The following is a 16,926-nucleotide window of genomic DNA, read 5'->3' as shown; positions in this document are numbered from 1 at the left end:
TTGGACCACCTGTGAGTGCCGCGACCTTCTCTCTGCTTTTCTTAGGCGGAGTGACAACACGTTCATGTGTCAAGTGGCATAGGAGCAAGTGAATGGGGCTAAGCACAATACCAAGCACAGCTGCTATACAATGTACGGCGCTGAGCTTGGTAAGCTGCGAAAAGGCCGCGGTGCTCACAGGAGCACTGGTGCCTTCTCGACCAGCTGATCATCGGAATCCCAGGTGTCAGGTTGAATAGGTCATCAGTATAAAAATCTTGGAAAACCCTTTTAACTAATAGCAAATGGCATAGAGGGTTACAATTAATCTAACAATTAATTCATTGAGAACGGTTGAACTTGTGTCAACCTATGTAACTATTAATGGGACCATTAACGGATGAAGTTTTTAATGTTTTCTGTAATGACAACAGTACAGAATAACGTACTGTACAGCAAAACAGCGGTATGAACTGAGCCGTATAGAGACATCAGGTATTAACAATCGATAGCTAGAAGCCAGAGAAGTGACGGACTGAGACTAAGAAGCTGGCATTGATTTTCTGAATTACGGTAAATCCTCACAAATGGCTTCCTGTTTACTAAGAAACCGTACCTAGACTTAGGTACAAGTTTTAATCACATATGTACGTGGATTTTTCAGCATGAAAACTTTTGGCGCCGCAGGATGACAGCATCCGGTGATTTACATTCTGCTACTAGTGACGCTTTTCCTGCTATACTTCATTTTCTCAGATAGCTATACTCCTCTGCTCGGCTATCTCCAGCAGTCCCACTGAGAATGAAAGGCGCAGCAGTGCACACCCTCGACCTGCCGCTCCATTTTACCTAAATTACAGTATATGGACAAAAGTACAGTATCGGGGACACCCCATTTCTGACACCCCATTCTAAGTCCATAGGCATGGAGGTGGACTCCCCCCCTCTTAAGGTTAAAACAGCTTCCACTCTTCTAGGAAGGCTTTCTACAAGGTTTAGGAGTGTGTCTGGGGGAATATTTGCCTATTCATCCAGAAGAGCATTTGTGAGGTCAGACACTGATGTTGGATGAGATTCTACGTTCCACATGTAGTAGTTCCCAAACCTGGAAGCATATGATTGTCTAAAATGGCTTGGTATGCTGAAGCATTAAAGGGGTTATCTGCTTTTATTTTTAAAAATGGGGGGAGTTTAAGTGACAAAAAATGGCGAATTGGCCGTTTTTATAATTTTTTTATGTTACGCCATTCGCTGTATGGGATAAATATTGTTATATTTTAATAGTACGGGCGCACGCACACAGCAATACACATGTGTATTTTTTTTTTTAAATGGTTAAGTATTTTAATTTTGGTGAAAGGAGGGTGATTTGAACTTTTATATATTTATTATTTAATATTTTTAAAAACTTTTTTTTTTTTTTAAGTCACACTGGGTGACTATAACTGGCGATCATTAGATTGCCATTGTATTCTTTCATGGCTATATAGCCATCATTGAACATTTAATTTCCAATATACCAATACAGTGCTGCCATCTGGTGGCCCGTTTTGGTATATTTTAATAATAGCTGCCGAAGCTTGCTTGAGGCTTCGGTCTATTAGTACAGCGCAACAGATTCCCCAATCTCAGCCAGGAAACGCTGTTATGGGAGTGGGATCGTGCAGCTGCCGCCTCAGGACCACTCAGATGCCGTGGTCACATTTGACCATGGCATCTGAGGGTTTAAATGTATGCGATCAGCCTTATGACTGATCTCATACATGTTTTACGGGTCTCTGGTGTTCCATACAGCAGAAACCCTGTGGCTATGGCATGTTTAAAGATGCGCCTTTCGCCGTACATATAGGACTTTAATGACCAGCTCTCTGCATTTCAGCAAGGCAGGAAAAGTTGTATTATTGTTCGGTTCTGTTTGGAGATAGAAATAAAAGAATGAGTAATTTATATAATTTTTGTTTTGTTTTGCAACGCAAATATAAGGAAAATTAATTTTCAACATTTTTTGTTTAATTTTCACACCGAATAAATGCATCGTACTCTATAAGGTAATTTTTTAAATACCCTTTGACTGGCGCATAATTCCTCAAGCACATCATAATACAGATTGATATGCCTTTCCATTATAATGGATTGCAGAATAAAATACACTTTTGGTTGTGAATGGACATATTTAGATAAAAATCTATATAAAGGTCCATCAAACAGTAAATGCAGTATAATAGTGTCTGATCTACTAACCTTTGATGGCTGCCCAGTGCAATGCTGTGTCTCCTTCCAAGTCACTCAGATGTACCTTGGCACCTTTTCCAATGAGATAACAACACAGGGCTGTGTGCCCATACTGTGCTGCGGTGATTAATGGCGTACATCCTTTCTGATCTTCTACATCTATGGAAACTCCTGCTTTCAAAAGCAGGTCAACCACAGGGATGAAGCCACTGACTGCAGCCCAATGAATAGGGTGCTGTCCTGCCTCGGACTGGCTTGGCAGATTCACAGGTCCTTTACAGTCCACAAGGAGCCCCATCAGCTCTATAGATCCCGCCAGGGCTGCCCAGTGAACCGGCGTGTGTCCCTTTTCATCATAATTTCCCAGAATTAAAGGGCCTTCTTCATCAATTATTTGCTGGCACTTCTTTAAGTCGCTGTAAAAAAAAAGGGTAGAATGTATGAATTTCATTTCAGTGAGAAGAAAAGTTAAAGCCACATTTGCCAAATCTGTCAGTAAGGACGAGGTATATCATTTTACTGCGGGGTTTGAGGCTATCACCTCAGTCCAGGTCCAGCGCGCCAATTCGAGATCAGCCAATCAAATCAAATTGATTTGTCTCATCAAGGAGACTTCTGCAACTGTGACAGGGTGTCCCCGAAACTGAGGTCGCCTCCCTTGCCGCCTCAATGACAGGGCACGACCTCTCGGCTAGCTGTGACAAGCATGGTCACCGCGAATGGATACAGGGTGTTCGTAACCACGGAAACGAACAGTGTATGATGTGATAAAAATGAATGAAGCCAGCAAAGGAGGCAATATGGACAATCACAATACATTAGTAAGTGCTTAGTATTAACTTTCTCTACACGATAAATAGGGAAGGCTGAGTATTCAGCCTGCAATTGTGGGAGGGGCATAAGGTCTTTATATTCCCGCCTACCAGTCACCTGTGCACGTGCATTTCAGGTGCCCCACCCACCCTTCCCCATTTTTCTATACGTCCTTAGGGTATGGCTCCTTAAAGGCATACCCTCGCTCATGGCTAAGGGCACTCCACCAGCCATCTTAGCTAGGTTTCGGTTAGTAAGTCAGATAGGCACCTGGCCTTCAGTCAGGTTCCTCGTTCCCTGCAGCCTTGACCACAAATGCCATTTGCTGAAGTGACACAACCCCTTTAAGGTGTCCATACATGTTTCTATGAACTTAACAACTAATATTGGAATGGCTATCATTAGGCAAGATGTCAATTTAGGCAAGATGTCCCCGCTGACTGGCCAGCAGCAGTGATATGCATGTAGACGGCACCAGTGATGGTCAGTTCGCAGTGTTCGCCAGCGAACACATGCGGGCTCCCATCTTTAGTAAGGTAGACTCACCCCATCACTGGACGGCACGTCACACTTCCAGTCCAGCTCGGTGCTGGATCCAGGGTGCTAATGACAGATGAGTCTTTTTTTTCCTGGCCTGGGAGTTAGGACATTTTTACGGGATTACAGAGACCAGTTTCTATGAACCTACATACAGTGACATGACAGAGAATATACATTTAGGAAGTGGATGGCGCGTCTGAGAGAGTGATTTTGACTAGCCACAAGAGTGGGGGTTGCACAGGATTCGGGGGTAGCGAAGAAGTTGCTAGGGGGCCCTGTTCAAAAATTTGCTGTGGGAGCCAGTCATTTCTACTTACGCCATTGATTGTGAGTCATCTGATGGAGAATGCACCTTATTTCTATTCCCAGTAAGCTTCTATTCCAGCTAATTAGCTAAAACCCCTATCCCTGGGATTGGAATGGTGTGAATTGATCTCAGGGCCTATTTTTAAAATCCATTAGTCCCTGCTGCAACACCTACAGATCCAGTGTACATATGTGCATACAGGTCATTAAGCTATTCACCGAGCGATTAATGCAGTCATAAAGCCACAGCTAGAGAGTTTATATGTACTGTGTACCAACAGCTATTTTAACCCCTTAGTGACCCGCCTGTTTTAGTCGTTAGTGACCAAGTGATTTTTTCCATCGTCAAATTCCCAGAGCTACAACTTTAGTTATTTTTTCTATCCATGTGGCCACATGGGGACTTTTTTTTTTGCGGGACAAGTTGCAGTTTTTGGCATAAATGACATGATAACTTTATTCTCTGGGTGGGTACAATTACAGCGATACTAAATACGTATAGGTTATTACATTTCACTACCTTAGCACAGTAAAAACCCTACCTTTAGAAAATAAAATCTTGCAGTTTTCATTGTTACCATATTGGGTTACATAACACTTTTTGATAGCTTTTTATCCTGTTTTTGTTGTCGAATAAGCTAAGAAATAGCAATTCTGGCTATTCTTTATGTCGTTCTCTGTACGGGATAAATCACATGATAATTGTATAGTGCAGTTCGTTATGGATATGACAATACCAAATATGTGGATTTTTTTTATTGAAAAACTTTTTTCAATGAAAAAAAAAGGTGTTTTAGCCTTCATTAAGCCCCTGCTGTGATTTCATTCGCAGGATGCTGATGTAAGACAGAGGGAGCGTTCAATATCTAAACCACTTAGATGCTATTGACCACTGTATCTAAGGGGTTAAATGGTCTGGATCGGCATTTCTGCAGATCAGGGCTAGTTGAGCAGGAGCCCTCCTCTCATCTGCTGCGTGGAGACCTGTGCAGCGCTTAGACTAGTCCGCCATAAAAAGGTGGCGGCTTAGCCTGAGGGACTAAGGGGTAAAAGTGGTTTTTCGAAGCTTAGATATTGATGACCTGTCCTTAGGATACATACCCCATTTATATTTGATAATATTTAAAGCAATCCTCCGATTCCTGTGGATCTGCCACCCAAAGTGGCCGCATCCCTTCTCAGACTACTTGGTGCACACTGTGTATGGGTAGGACACTTCCTCATGGATTGAACACTTACATTGTGCCTTCCATTTCAGTGACTGATCTACGGATCTGCTGATTCCCAGATGGCTGCACGCATCCCAGACTACTCAATGTACACTGCCTCAGTAGTCCAAGACCCTTCCGGCCAGCGCTGCACATGTGACCAGGGCTGGCCAATCTGACAGGAGCAGAAAGTAACTTGGACTACTGATGGACAGTGTACACTGACTGAGTAGTCTGGGATGCCATGCAGCCATCTTGAGAATCAGCAGATCCGCAGCTCACTCAGTGAAATGGGGGCACGATTCTGTACATTCCCCAGCTAAGGCTACTTTCACACTAGCGTTCGGGGTTCCGCTTGTGAGCTCCGTTTGAAGGCTCTCACAAGCGGCCCCGAACGGATCCGTACGGCCCCAATGCATTCTGAGTGGATGCGGATCCGCTCAGAATGCATCAGTCTGGCACCGTTTGACCTCCGTTCCGCTCAGCAGGCGGACATTCGAACGCAGCTTGCAGCGTTTTGGTGTCAGCCTGGCCATGCGGAGCCAAACGGATCCGTCCAGACTTACAATGTAAGTCAATGGGGACGGATCCGTTTGAAGTTGACACAATATGGTGCAATTTCAAACAGATCCGTCCCCCATTGACTTTCAATGCAAAGTCTGGACGGATCCGTCTGACTAACTTTCAGACTTAGAATTTTTTCTGAAAGATAATGCAGACGGATCCGTTCTGAACGGATCCCATCGTTTGCATTATAGGAGCGGATCCGTCTGTGCAGATACCAGACAGATCCGCTCCGAACGCAAGTGTGAAAGTAGCCTTAATTGCACCTGGAACCAGAGGGTCACTTTAACTATTACCTGAAGGCCCTAGCCTGCATCTCCTACTGAAAGATTCATACTTACCTGCTCCCAACTAGTGTTGATCATGAATATTCGAATTTCTAATTTTTATCGCAAATATAGGTACTTCGAAAAATCGCAAATATTTCGAATATAGTGATATATATTCGTAATTTCGAATATTCGATTTTTTTTTAAATCAGTACACATCATGATCCCTCCCTGCTTCTAGCTTGTGGGCCAATGAGAAGGCTGCAGTATATTTGACTTTAGGAGTAGTGTTGTTTGCGAATTTTCGTAATGCAAATTTTTGTAATGCGAACTTTTATTGCGAATATTTCAACTTACAACTATTAGACAAAAAAGATTATAGCACTATAATAGCTAAATTGCTCTATATTCTTTTTTTTTTTCCGAATATTCCCTATATTGCTATAACTTTGTTTTTTCGAATATTCGTAATATTCTAAAACAAGAATATATGGCAATATAGCGAATATTCGAAAAAAAAAAAAAGAATATAGAGCAATTTAGCTAATATAGTGCTATAATCTTTTTTGTCTAATAATTGTAATTTTTTTCTCATCTGAAGTTCAGATTGGAAAAAAATTACAACTATAAAAAAAAAGATTATAGCACTATATTAGCTAAATTGCTCTATATTCGTTTTTTCCCCGAATATTTGCTATATCTGAGATATCCGCAAAACACGGATGCCGCCCGTGTGCCTTCCACAATTTGCAGAACGGAACAGGAGGCCTATTATAGAAATGCCTATTCTTGTCCACAAAACAGACAAGAATAGGACAGGACTCATAATTTTTGCGGGGCCACGGAACGGAGCAACGGATGCGGACAGCACACAGAGTGCTGTCCGCATCTTTTGCGAACCCATTGAAATGAATGGTTCTGTATACGGACCGTATGCGGAACGCAGAAAACGTTCGTGTGAACAAGCCCTAATCCTAAGGCATATTTGTTGTTTTCTTAATATGCACACATGCAAGGAGAGCAATTCCGTCCTTTTCCTGTCAAAACCATAGACTTTTGCACCGTATTTTACTTGTCCACCTTTTCTTAAAGTGTACCTAAACTTTATTAAAACCTATTAAAATGTGATATAAAGAATATTTGTAATATACTTTGGGGGTCATTTACTAAGCTGAAATACGCCTAAATTAGTTGCTAGGAAGCTGTTTTACATTTAGACCTGGTGGAGGATCCGCCGAAGTTATGGAGAGGCCTGCGCCTCTTCATAACTCCGGCGGATCATCCCCCAGCTATGGAGATTCTTTAAGACTGGCTTCTAAAATGACGGTCTTAATAAATGTGCCCATTTATTTTTTTCTTTTAGTTTTCCTAGCAAAACAGGCACTTGATGTTCAGGTGCCTATTTCGCTAGGAAAAAAATAAAAAATAAAAATTTTAAAGTATATTACATTTTATCACATTTACAATAGGTTTTCATAAAGTTTAGGTGAAAGTTTGGGCGCACTTTAATTGCGCAGGAGCAGCGACGTGCTGTGTGAGCTCCTTCCTCTGCTAGCTCCGCCGTGCATATCACACTGGTACAGGCTTTTAGCAGAGCAGAGTTAGCGGGCACAGTCACATAGCACATTGCTGCTCTAGCCCTACGCCTGCTCCGCTAAAGCCTGGCATACCACATTGGCTATATGCTAGGCAGAGTGAGCGGAGATGGTGATGTGTGCTCCTGCCTGTACATCACTCACTGCCGTCCCAGTGGAATTCATACACCAGTACAGCGCTGACATGTCAGCGGTGTATGAGCATACAGATTCCAAAGCGCAAAAAAGTAGCCCGCCTCCTGCGATAGTATGAGAAGATGAACAATCAAGTGGATTGTTTTTGTTTTTATTACTCACAAGTCACAAAAGATGCTGAAAGTGGTCCCCGTTCATGTCTGTGCACAGTGTCCGACTGGGGTACTTAGGGCCCACCAGTATAACTGATTCTGGGGGCCCACATTAGGGCTCCTGCACAATAACTTATATTTTTTTCCATGTCCGGACTGTTCCCTTCACTTCAATGGGGCCGCCAAAAAAAAATAAAAAAAATGACTCTGTGTGCATTCCGTGTCTATATGTAGTACACTTAAAGGGGTTAAAGGGGTTGTCTCACTTACGGAATAGGCATTTATCATGTAGAGAAAGTTAATACAAGGCACTTACTGATATATTGTGATTGTCCATATTGCTTCCTTTCCATCCCATTATACACTGCTCGTATCCATGGTTTTGGCCACTTTGCAATCCAGCAGCGGTGGTCGTGCTTGCACACTATAGGGAAAGGTGTTGGCCTATGAGCACTTACAGCCTTTCCATATAGTGTGTAAACACGGCCACCAATGCTGGATTACACGGTGTTAATAACCACATTAATAATACATGCTGTGTATAATGTGATGGAAAGGAGGCAATATGGACAATCACAATACATTAGTAAGTGCCTTATATTAACTGCATGATAAATGCCATTTACTGAAGTGAGACAAACCCTTTAACCCCTTTAAGCATAAATGTCTGGCATGAAATTTACCAAATCTTAACCTCCTCATATTGTACATAATCTACATTATAATTAAAAGGGTTGGTCTACCATAATGACCTATTTCCTATCTACAGGATAGGTGATAAATATCAGATTGCTGGGGTCTGACTACTGGAACACCCACTGATCATGAAAAAAGGGGTCCTGAGACATTCAATTACATTACCACTAATCTATGTACACAAGGGTCTTAGGACCATGTTCCCTTGATCATGGGGGTCCCAGCAGTCAGACCCCACCAATCAGACACTTATCACCTGTTGTGTCATAGCTGTTTCACCTTTTCACATTCTCTATCCTTAAAGGTTTTCTTTGGGTGCAAAAAAATAAATTAAATAAAAATTAAAAATCTGGCCCAAAATATGTGTCAAACTAAAATAGAAATGCTCGCCTGTTAAAGGGCCTGTGTCCACTTTTCTAGTTATCCTCTATACACAGGATCGGGGATAGCTAGGTGATCCGAGGGGGTCTAAACGCTGGAGCCCCCACTAATCCCCCTTCTTGACAGCTCACTACTGTCACACACCTGAGAAATCAGCCCAGCACCGCAGAGGAGTCTTTCTCTCCAGCAACCACAGTTTTCTGACAGCAGGGAGGGCAGGAGGATGGCCAGACATGTACTCTCATCCTTCATAGCCAGCAGCCTCAGAAGTCTAGAAGATATTGAGGGGCATCCTGTACAATTTACACCAGTAGGAGGCTGCATCACTGTGCGATACTGCCACCTAGTGGCTACAATAATTATCTCTCCTGAGAAACAAGAGAAATAATTACTCCTCCGTCTTATCTCCGGGCGCAGGAGACTGGGGGCCTACCGAGGTCTGAGCCTGTCTGTGCATCTTTGGGCATGTCAGAATATGTTGGCTGATACTGCTTATGATGCTGCAGAAGAAATAATGTCCTGCTTTTTCCAACAAGATGGGGCAACATGCCGCACCTCACAGAACTCACTGGTACGGGTTCATGGTCTGTTTACGGAGGAGCGAACTGTGAGCAAGGGGTTATGGCCACCACATTCCCCAGACTTGTCCACATGTCATTTTTTATCTGTGGGGAAATCTAAACTATGTATGATAATGACAGCCCTGGCCTGTGTGCTGCAGTCTGTAATACACATGGCTGGCTGCTGCCCCCTCATTATCATAATAATAGCACAGCAGGCCAGGACTGTCATTACTATACTGTGCAAAACAGGTTACTAGAAACTCCTGTGTTACACTGAAAGAGTTAATAGGACAGCTCTGAACCAGAAAGGAAAGGGTTACCCAGGCACTGCTGGCTGTAATGTTGTGATGCAGGGCAGCGGGGATGAAGGATGGGCAGCCCAGCCAATAAAAAAGAGGAGGCAAGTCAGGGCAGCCAATCAGATGGAAGACCCTCCCTGTCTTATATCAGAGAGTAAAGACATGTGCTTCTGCCTGGGCTCTTAGCTTTGCAGAGTGGGGTGGGGGGCACTGCATAGTGTATATTCTGTGTATGGAGGGGAGGGGGTAGTGACTGCATAGTCTATATTGTGTATATGGGACAGTGGGGGGGGGGGGGGGGAGTGACTGCACAGTGTATGTTGTGTATATGTGACAGTGGGGGGGCAGTGACTGCATAGTCTATATTGTGTATATGTGACAGTGGGGGGGGGGGTAGTGACTGCATAGTCTATATTGTGTATATGTGACGGGGAAGGGGGGGTTCAGTGACTGCATAGTCTATATTGTGTATATGGGACAGTGGGGGGGGGGGGGAGTGACTGCACAGTGTATGTTGTGTATATGTGACAGTGGGGGGGCAGTGACTGCATAGTCTATATTGTGTATATGTGACAGTGGGGGGGGGAGTAGTGACTGCATAGTCTATATTGTGTATATGTGACGGGGAAGGGGGGGTTCAGTGACTGCATAGTCTATATTGTGTATATGGGACAGTGGGGGGGGGGGGTGGGGGGGGGGCAGTGACTGCACAGTGTATGTTGTGTATATGTGACAGTGGGGGGGCAGTGACTGCATAGTCTATATTGTGTATATGTGACGGGGAAGGGGGGGGGGGCAGTGACTGCACAGTGTAATGTTGTGTATATGTGACAGTGGGGGGGGGGTGGGGGGGGGGGTAGTGACTGCATAGTCTATATTGTGTATATGTGACAGTGGGGGGGGGGGGGGGGGTAGTGACTGCATAGTCTATATTGTGTATATGTGACAGTGGGGGGGGGGAGTAGTGACTGCATAGTCTATATTGTGTATATGTGACGGGGAAGGGGGGGGGTCAGTGACTGCACAGTGTAATGTTGTGTATATGTGACAGTGGGGGGGGTGGGGGGGGGGGGAGTGACTGCATAGTCTATATTGTGTATATGTGACAGTGGGGGTGGGGGGGGGGTAGTGACTGCATAGTCTATATTGTGTATATGTGACAGTGGGGGGGGGGTAGTGACTGCATAGTCTATATTGTGTATATGTGACAGTGGGGGTGGGGGGGGGGGTAGTGACTGCATAGTCTATATTGTGTATATGTGACAGTGGGGGGGGGGGGTAGTGACTGCATAGTCTATATTGTGTATATGGTGACAGTGGGGGGGGGGGGGGGAGTGACTGCATAGTCTATATTGTGTATATGTGACAGTGGGGGGGGTAGTGACTGCATAGTCTATATTGTGTATATGTGACAGTTGGGGGGGGTTGGGGGGTAGTGACTGCATAGTCTATATTGTGTATATGTGACAGTGGGGGGGTAGTGACTGCATAGTCTATATTGTGTATATGTGACAGTGGGGGGGGGGGGGGTAGTGACTGCATAGTCTATATTGTGTATATGTGACAGTGGGGGGGTAGTGACTACATAGTCTATATTGTGTATATGTGACAGTGGGGGGGGGGGGGGGGTAGTGACTGCATAGTCTATATTGTGTATATGTGACAGTGGGGGGGGGGAGTAGTGACTGCATAGTCTATATTGTGTATATGTGACAGTGGGGGGGGGGGGGGTAGTGACTGCATAGTCTATATTGTGTATATGTGACAGGAGGGGGGGAGGTGCTGACTGCATAGTCTATATTGTGTATATGTGACAGTTGGGGGGGGGGGGGGGGGGGGAGTGACTGCATAGTCTATATTGTGTATATGTGACAGTGGGGGGGTAGTGACTGCATAGTCTATATTGTGTATATGTGACAGTGGGGGGGGGGAGTGACTGCATAGTCTATATTGTGTATATGTGACAGTGGGGGGGGGGGGGGGGGGTAGTGACTGCATAGTCTATATTGTGTATATGTGACAGTGGGGGGGGGGGGGGGTAGTGACTGCATAGTCTATATTGTGTATATGTGACAGTGGGGGGGGGGGTAGTGACTGCATAGTCTATATTGTGTATATGTGACAGTGGGGGGGGGGGTAGTGACTGCATAGTCTATATTGTGTATATGGTGACAGTGGGGGGGGGGGTAGTGACTGCATAGTCTATATTGTGTATATGTGACAGTGGGGGGGGAATAGTGACTGCATAGTCTATATTGTGTATATGGTGACAGTGGGGGGGGGGGGGGGTAGTGACTGCATAGTCTATATTGTGTATATGTGACAGTGGGGGGGGGGGTGCTGACTGCATAGTCTATATTGTGTATATGTGACAGTTGGGGGGGGGTTGGGGGGTAGTGACTGCATAGTCTATATTGTGTATATGTGACAGTGGGGGGGTAGTGACTGCATAGTCTATATTGTTTATATGTGACAGTGGGGGGGGGGGGGGTAGTGACTGCATAGTCTATATTGTGTATATGGTGACAGTGGGGGGGGGGTAGTGACTGCATAGTCTATATTGTGTATATGTGACAGTGGGGGGGGGGGGGGGTAGTGACTGCATAGTCTATATTGTGTATATGTGACAGTGGGGGGGGGGTAGTGACTGCATAGTCTATATTGTGTATATGTGACAGTGGGGGGGGGGGTAGTGACTGCATAGTCTATATTGTGTATATGTGACAGTGGGGGGGGGAGTAGTGACTGCATAGTCTATATTGTGTATATGGTGACAGTGGCGGGGGGGGGGTAGTGACTGCATAGTCTATATTGTGTATATGGTGACAGTGGGGGGGGGGAGGGGGGTAGTGACTGCATAGTCTATATTGTGTATATGGTGACAGTGGGGGGGGGGGAGGGGGGTAGTGACTGCATAGTCTATATTGTGTATATGGTGACAGTGGGGGGGGGGGGGGGGGTAGTGATTGCACTACCCCCCCCCTTCCCCAAAGTCACATATACACAATATAGATTATGCAGTCACTACCCCCCCCCCTTCCCCAAAGTCACATATACACAATATAGATTATGCAGTCACTAACCCCCCCCCCCCTTCCTCAAAGTCACATATACACAATATAGATTATACAAAGAAAAAGACACAAATGCAATCGCACTCTGCAACCAGCACTCTGCCCTGCCTCCGTGCTGGATGTTGAATGAGGCATTGGTGTACATTTTGGCCAAAGCGTAATAAGCCACTCACCACGTCAAGGTCGCCTCTATGAGTGGTCCCTAACACTGGCCCATAAACAGGTAGGAACTAGTGTTAGGGACCACTCATAGAGGCGACCTTGACGTGGTGAGTGGCTTATTACGCTTTGGCCAAAATGTACACCAATGCCTCATTCAACATCCAGCATGGAGGCAGGGCGGAGTGCTGGTTGCAGAGTGCTATTGCATTTGTGTCTTTTTCTTTGTATAATCGATATTGTGCATATGTGACTTTGAGGAAGGGGGGGGGGGGGTTAGGGACTGCATAATCTATATTGTGTATATGTGACTTTGGGGAAGGGGGGGGGGGGAGGTAGTGACTGCATAATCTATATTGTGTATATGTGACTTTGGGGAAGGGGGGGGGTAGTGACTGCATAATCTATATTGTGTATATGTGACTTTGAGGAAGGGGGGGGTAGTGACTGCATAATCTATATTGTGTATATGTGACTTTGGGGAAGGGGGGGGGGGTAGTGACTGCATAATCTATATTGTGTATATGTGACTTTGAGGAAGGGGGGGGGGTAGTGACTGCATAATCTATATTGTGTATATGTGACTTTGGGGGAGGGGGGGGGGTAGTGACAATACAGTTAAATCACACTCCCTACTGCTGTGTTTACGTCACCTAGGGTCACATCATGTTTTGTTCTTCTCCTCTGATCTGTCAGGAAACAATCCTTTATTTTGAGCATCTGTTGTGCTCGTTTTGTATCTGTTGTAGCTATTTTCATCTGAGATCCTTTTTTTTTTAGACAGGAGGAAAAGTTCTCTGCACAAGACTTTTCCACCTGCCAATAAAAAAAAAGGATCTTAGATGGGAATGGCCAAAATGGATGCAAAATAAGCACAATGGGTGCTCAAAATATAGTTTTTTGTTTTTTTTCTTTTCTGCTTTTCTGACAGATCAGAAGAGAAGAACGAAACATGATGTGAAGCTGACCTTACTTGTAAACTATACCTGCTAATGAAGAGGATTAGTGGTGAGCATGCTACATGCGAAGTCGCTTCGTTTAAAACTTCGGAATAAGACGTTCGGTTCTAACTCGTACCTTGAGTTCGGTTCCAGGTTTTAAAGCGGTTTTCCACTTTAAAAATGAACTACCGAAGTTATTCAACAAAGTCTTCCACAACCGCGACTAACTAACTTCAGCTCATCGAAGTATTAATCCGAAGTTGCATCCAAAGCTCCCTTCACTCATCCCTAAAAAGGATCATTGTTTGTATTGGACCCACCAACGAGCATTAAGACTGAAAGGAATCCATGTTCTTTATTATGTCAAAATCAATTCTGCTTTTACTGAAGTTTCATTTCTATGTTAGGTACTAACTCTGATTGCTGTGAAACTAATATACTGTAAGGTTTCTATTCTCTGTAACCCTGAATCTTATCTCTTTGGCACTACTCCCGGACAATATTCCTAATATGGAAGTTCCGTTTTTGTTTCTATTTCTCTGAGCGTAGAATGAAACGTGTTAATATGATAGGTTAAATACATAACATACGATGATGCCAATTAAGAGGGTAAAGCCCCCTCTATATAACCTGTGTGCGTTAAAAATAAACCTTAGAGTGTTCATTCAGTACATCACTGTTGTGTCTTTTATTACCTACTGAGTGAAGCGCTCTCCTGACGTCAGAAGGACTCAAACCAAGCCGATACTAGAAGCTTGGTGCCAGATACCAAGTGGGACTCAGAGATTCCTATCAAAGACCGTTTGCTGAAGCGACCTACATGGCCTGGCCCCCCTTCTACCTACAACCTGAGGCCATTTGCATATCATTTCCCAGGGGCACCCTGAGTTCCCAATCTCCTCCTGTCTGCCATCGATCCTGTGGCAAAGTCTGACCCTTCTGGGGGAGTGCAGGGGGTCCCTGCGTGTCCAGGGGTGCACCACCAATGAGGCCAGGTGAGGTGCCTCAGGCAGCAGCAGGTAGGGGCAAGAGGGGGGCAGCTGAAGGGCCATGGGCTGAAGGGAAGGGGTTAGGTTAAGAAATTTGCATTGGGAAGGGAAGAGGGGGCTGCTGTTTCAGTTTTCACCTCAGGCAGCAGAAAGGCTAGGTGCCCCCCTGTCTATATACAGAAGGACCATAGTGAACCCCCAGACACCTCCATTATAATAAAGATTTCTCTCCAACCATTCTGATAACTTCTATAGGGTCTATCTGTCGGGTTGTATCATACACCGCCACATCCACTACTAAAATGATCTATGGAATAACAGGCATATCTTTTCTATAATGCAGTGGTAAGCAACAAGACTACTACTCCCAGCATGCACAGACAGCTGTAAAGCACTGTCACCCTTCCTACAGTATGCAGAGCTGCGGGAATTTACCATTCCTTGACGGCTTTGAATATATCTGGCGCGCAGCTGCCGTCCATGCTGTCTCCTTCCCCTGGGACACCACAAGTCTCCGTAGTCGGTGTAGTCCAGGGTCTCCGCTGTGAGGTGAGGAGCCCCCCTCTTCCAGCAGGAACTTCTGGTGGGGGTCCCGGTGGCAGCTGTGTAGAGAAGTTTCCTGTCAGTACAGTGCCCCTGTGTTATCTCCAGAGAGAGGGTCACATAGCAACAACGTGCGGCTCAACAGTCACCACAAGCGCTGTGGCATGTATGTTGTATAGAAGGAGGACACAACAGCGAGGTCGTTGCCTGTAATTACAGGTTCATGTATCACGGCACTCATTGTATAGAGCAGCGCTCCTCCTGTATACAGCTATACATACAGTCCAGCTAGGGGAGGGGACAGGTGTGGCTACACTGCCGAGCAGCCTTGCCATTCAGTGTTCTGGGAAAACTGGTTGATTCAGTAGTGACTGCTGAATAGAATGAAAGCAGAAAACCTAAAGTTTAGGGTTTGTTTTTTTCAGTGAAAATGGTTGACAAGTTTGGGTGTCAAATCCAGATGCCGATCATAAACCATAGAGATGAACACAGCAGCCCTTGACTCCCATTTGAAATGACCCTAAAGTATATATTCTATGGGGGAGATTTATCAAACTGGTGTAAAGTAGAACTGTCTTAGTTGCCCATAGCAACCAATCAGATTCCACCTTTTATTTTCCAAAGGAGCTGTGAAAAATGAAAGGTGAAATCTGATTGGTTGCTATGGGCAACTAAGCCAGTTCTGCTTTACACCAGTTTGATAAATAACCCCCTCTGTATTTGTGGGGTTTATACTGGAAAGTTTAGGGTACTTTCACACTAGCGTTTTTCTTTTCCGTCCTAGGGGCTCAATACCGGAAAAGAACTGATCAGTTTTATCCCCATGCATTCTGAATGGACAGAAATTCATTCAGGATGCATCAGGATGTCTTCAGTTCAGTCACTGAACAGCGTTTTGGACGGAGGAAATACCGCAGCATGCTGCAGTATTCTCTCCGTCCAGAATTCCGAATCAGTTGCCGGAATGCCGGCATTACTTACATATTAGTGCATTAAAAATACCGGAATGCCGGATCCGTCCTTCATGCGCATGCGCAGACCGGTAAAAATGTGAAAAAAAATTGAAACGGATCTGTTTGTCCGTATGACAAACGGAGAGATGGATCCGTTCTTGCAATGCATTTGTGAGACGGATCCACATCCGGATCCATCTACAAATGCTGTCCGTTTGCATGCAGATTTCCGTATCCGGCGACGGAACTGCTTGCCGGATCACTCTGCCACAAGTGTGAAAGTAGTAGACTGTAGTGAACTATGCCAGTTAAGTTAGGAAGAAAGGGTATGCCTACAGATACCACCCGGGTCAATTTATACCTACTTTTGGCATAAGTCTGACCCATTAATGGCTATGGATTTGTTTTGGATACATGCAGGGAGCATGTCCAGGCATGAACATAGCCTAAATTTGGTGCTGTGAATGTTATTTCCACTTTATTTTTGTACCCTATGCCATTGTTTGTGAATACAAAATGTCCTATGTAGAGATTA

The 16,926-nt window shown here is 44.8% G+C and overlaps 1 protein-coding gene across 1 annotated transcript in view; it reads right to left on the bottom strand.

Annotated features, from left to right (window-relative positions):
- Nucleotides 1-15,464, bottom strand: part of LOC120991719 (probable protein S-acyltransferase 23) — a 46,048-nt gene extending 30,584 nt beyond the window's left edge. The window contains exons 1-2 of the mRNA XM_040420504.1: nucleotides 15,331-15,464; nucleotides 2,221-2,627 (exon numbers count right to left, since the gene is read on the bottom strand). Coding sequence (XP_040276438.1) covers nucleotides 2,221-2,627; nucleotides 15,331-15,377 — 454 coding nt within the window. The 5' untranslated portion in view covers nucleotides 15,378-15,464. The remainder of the gene's footprint in view (nucleotides 1-2,220; nucleotides 2,628-15,330) is intronic.
- Between the last annotated feature and the right edge of the window lie 1,462 nt (nucleotides 15,465-16,926).

The sequence above is a fragment of the Bufo bufo genome, chromosome 2 (assembly GCF_905171765.1).
Source record: "Bufo bufo chromosome 2, aBufBuf1.1, whole genome shotgun sequence".
NCBI classification, from domain to species: Eukaryota; Metazoa; Chordata; class Amphibia; order Anura; family Bufonidae; genus Bufo; species Bufo bufo.
This window is presented reverse-complemented; position numbering and strand designations above follow the sequence as displayed.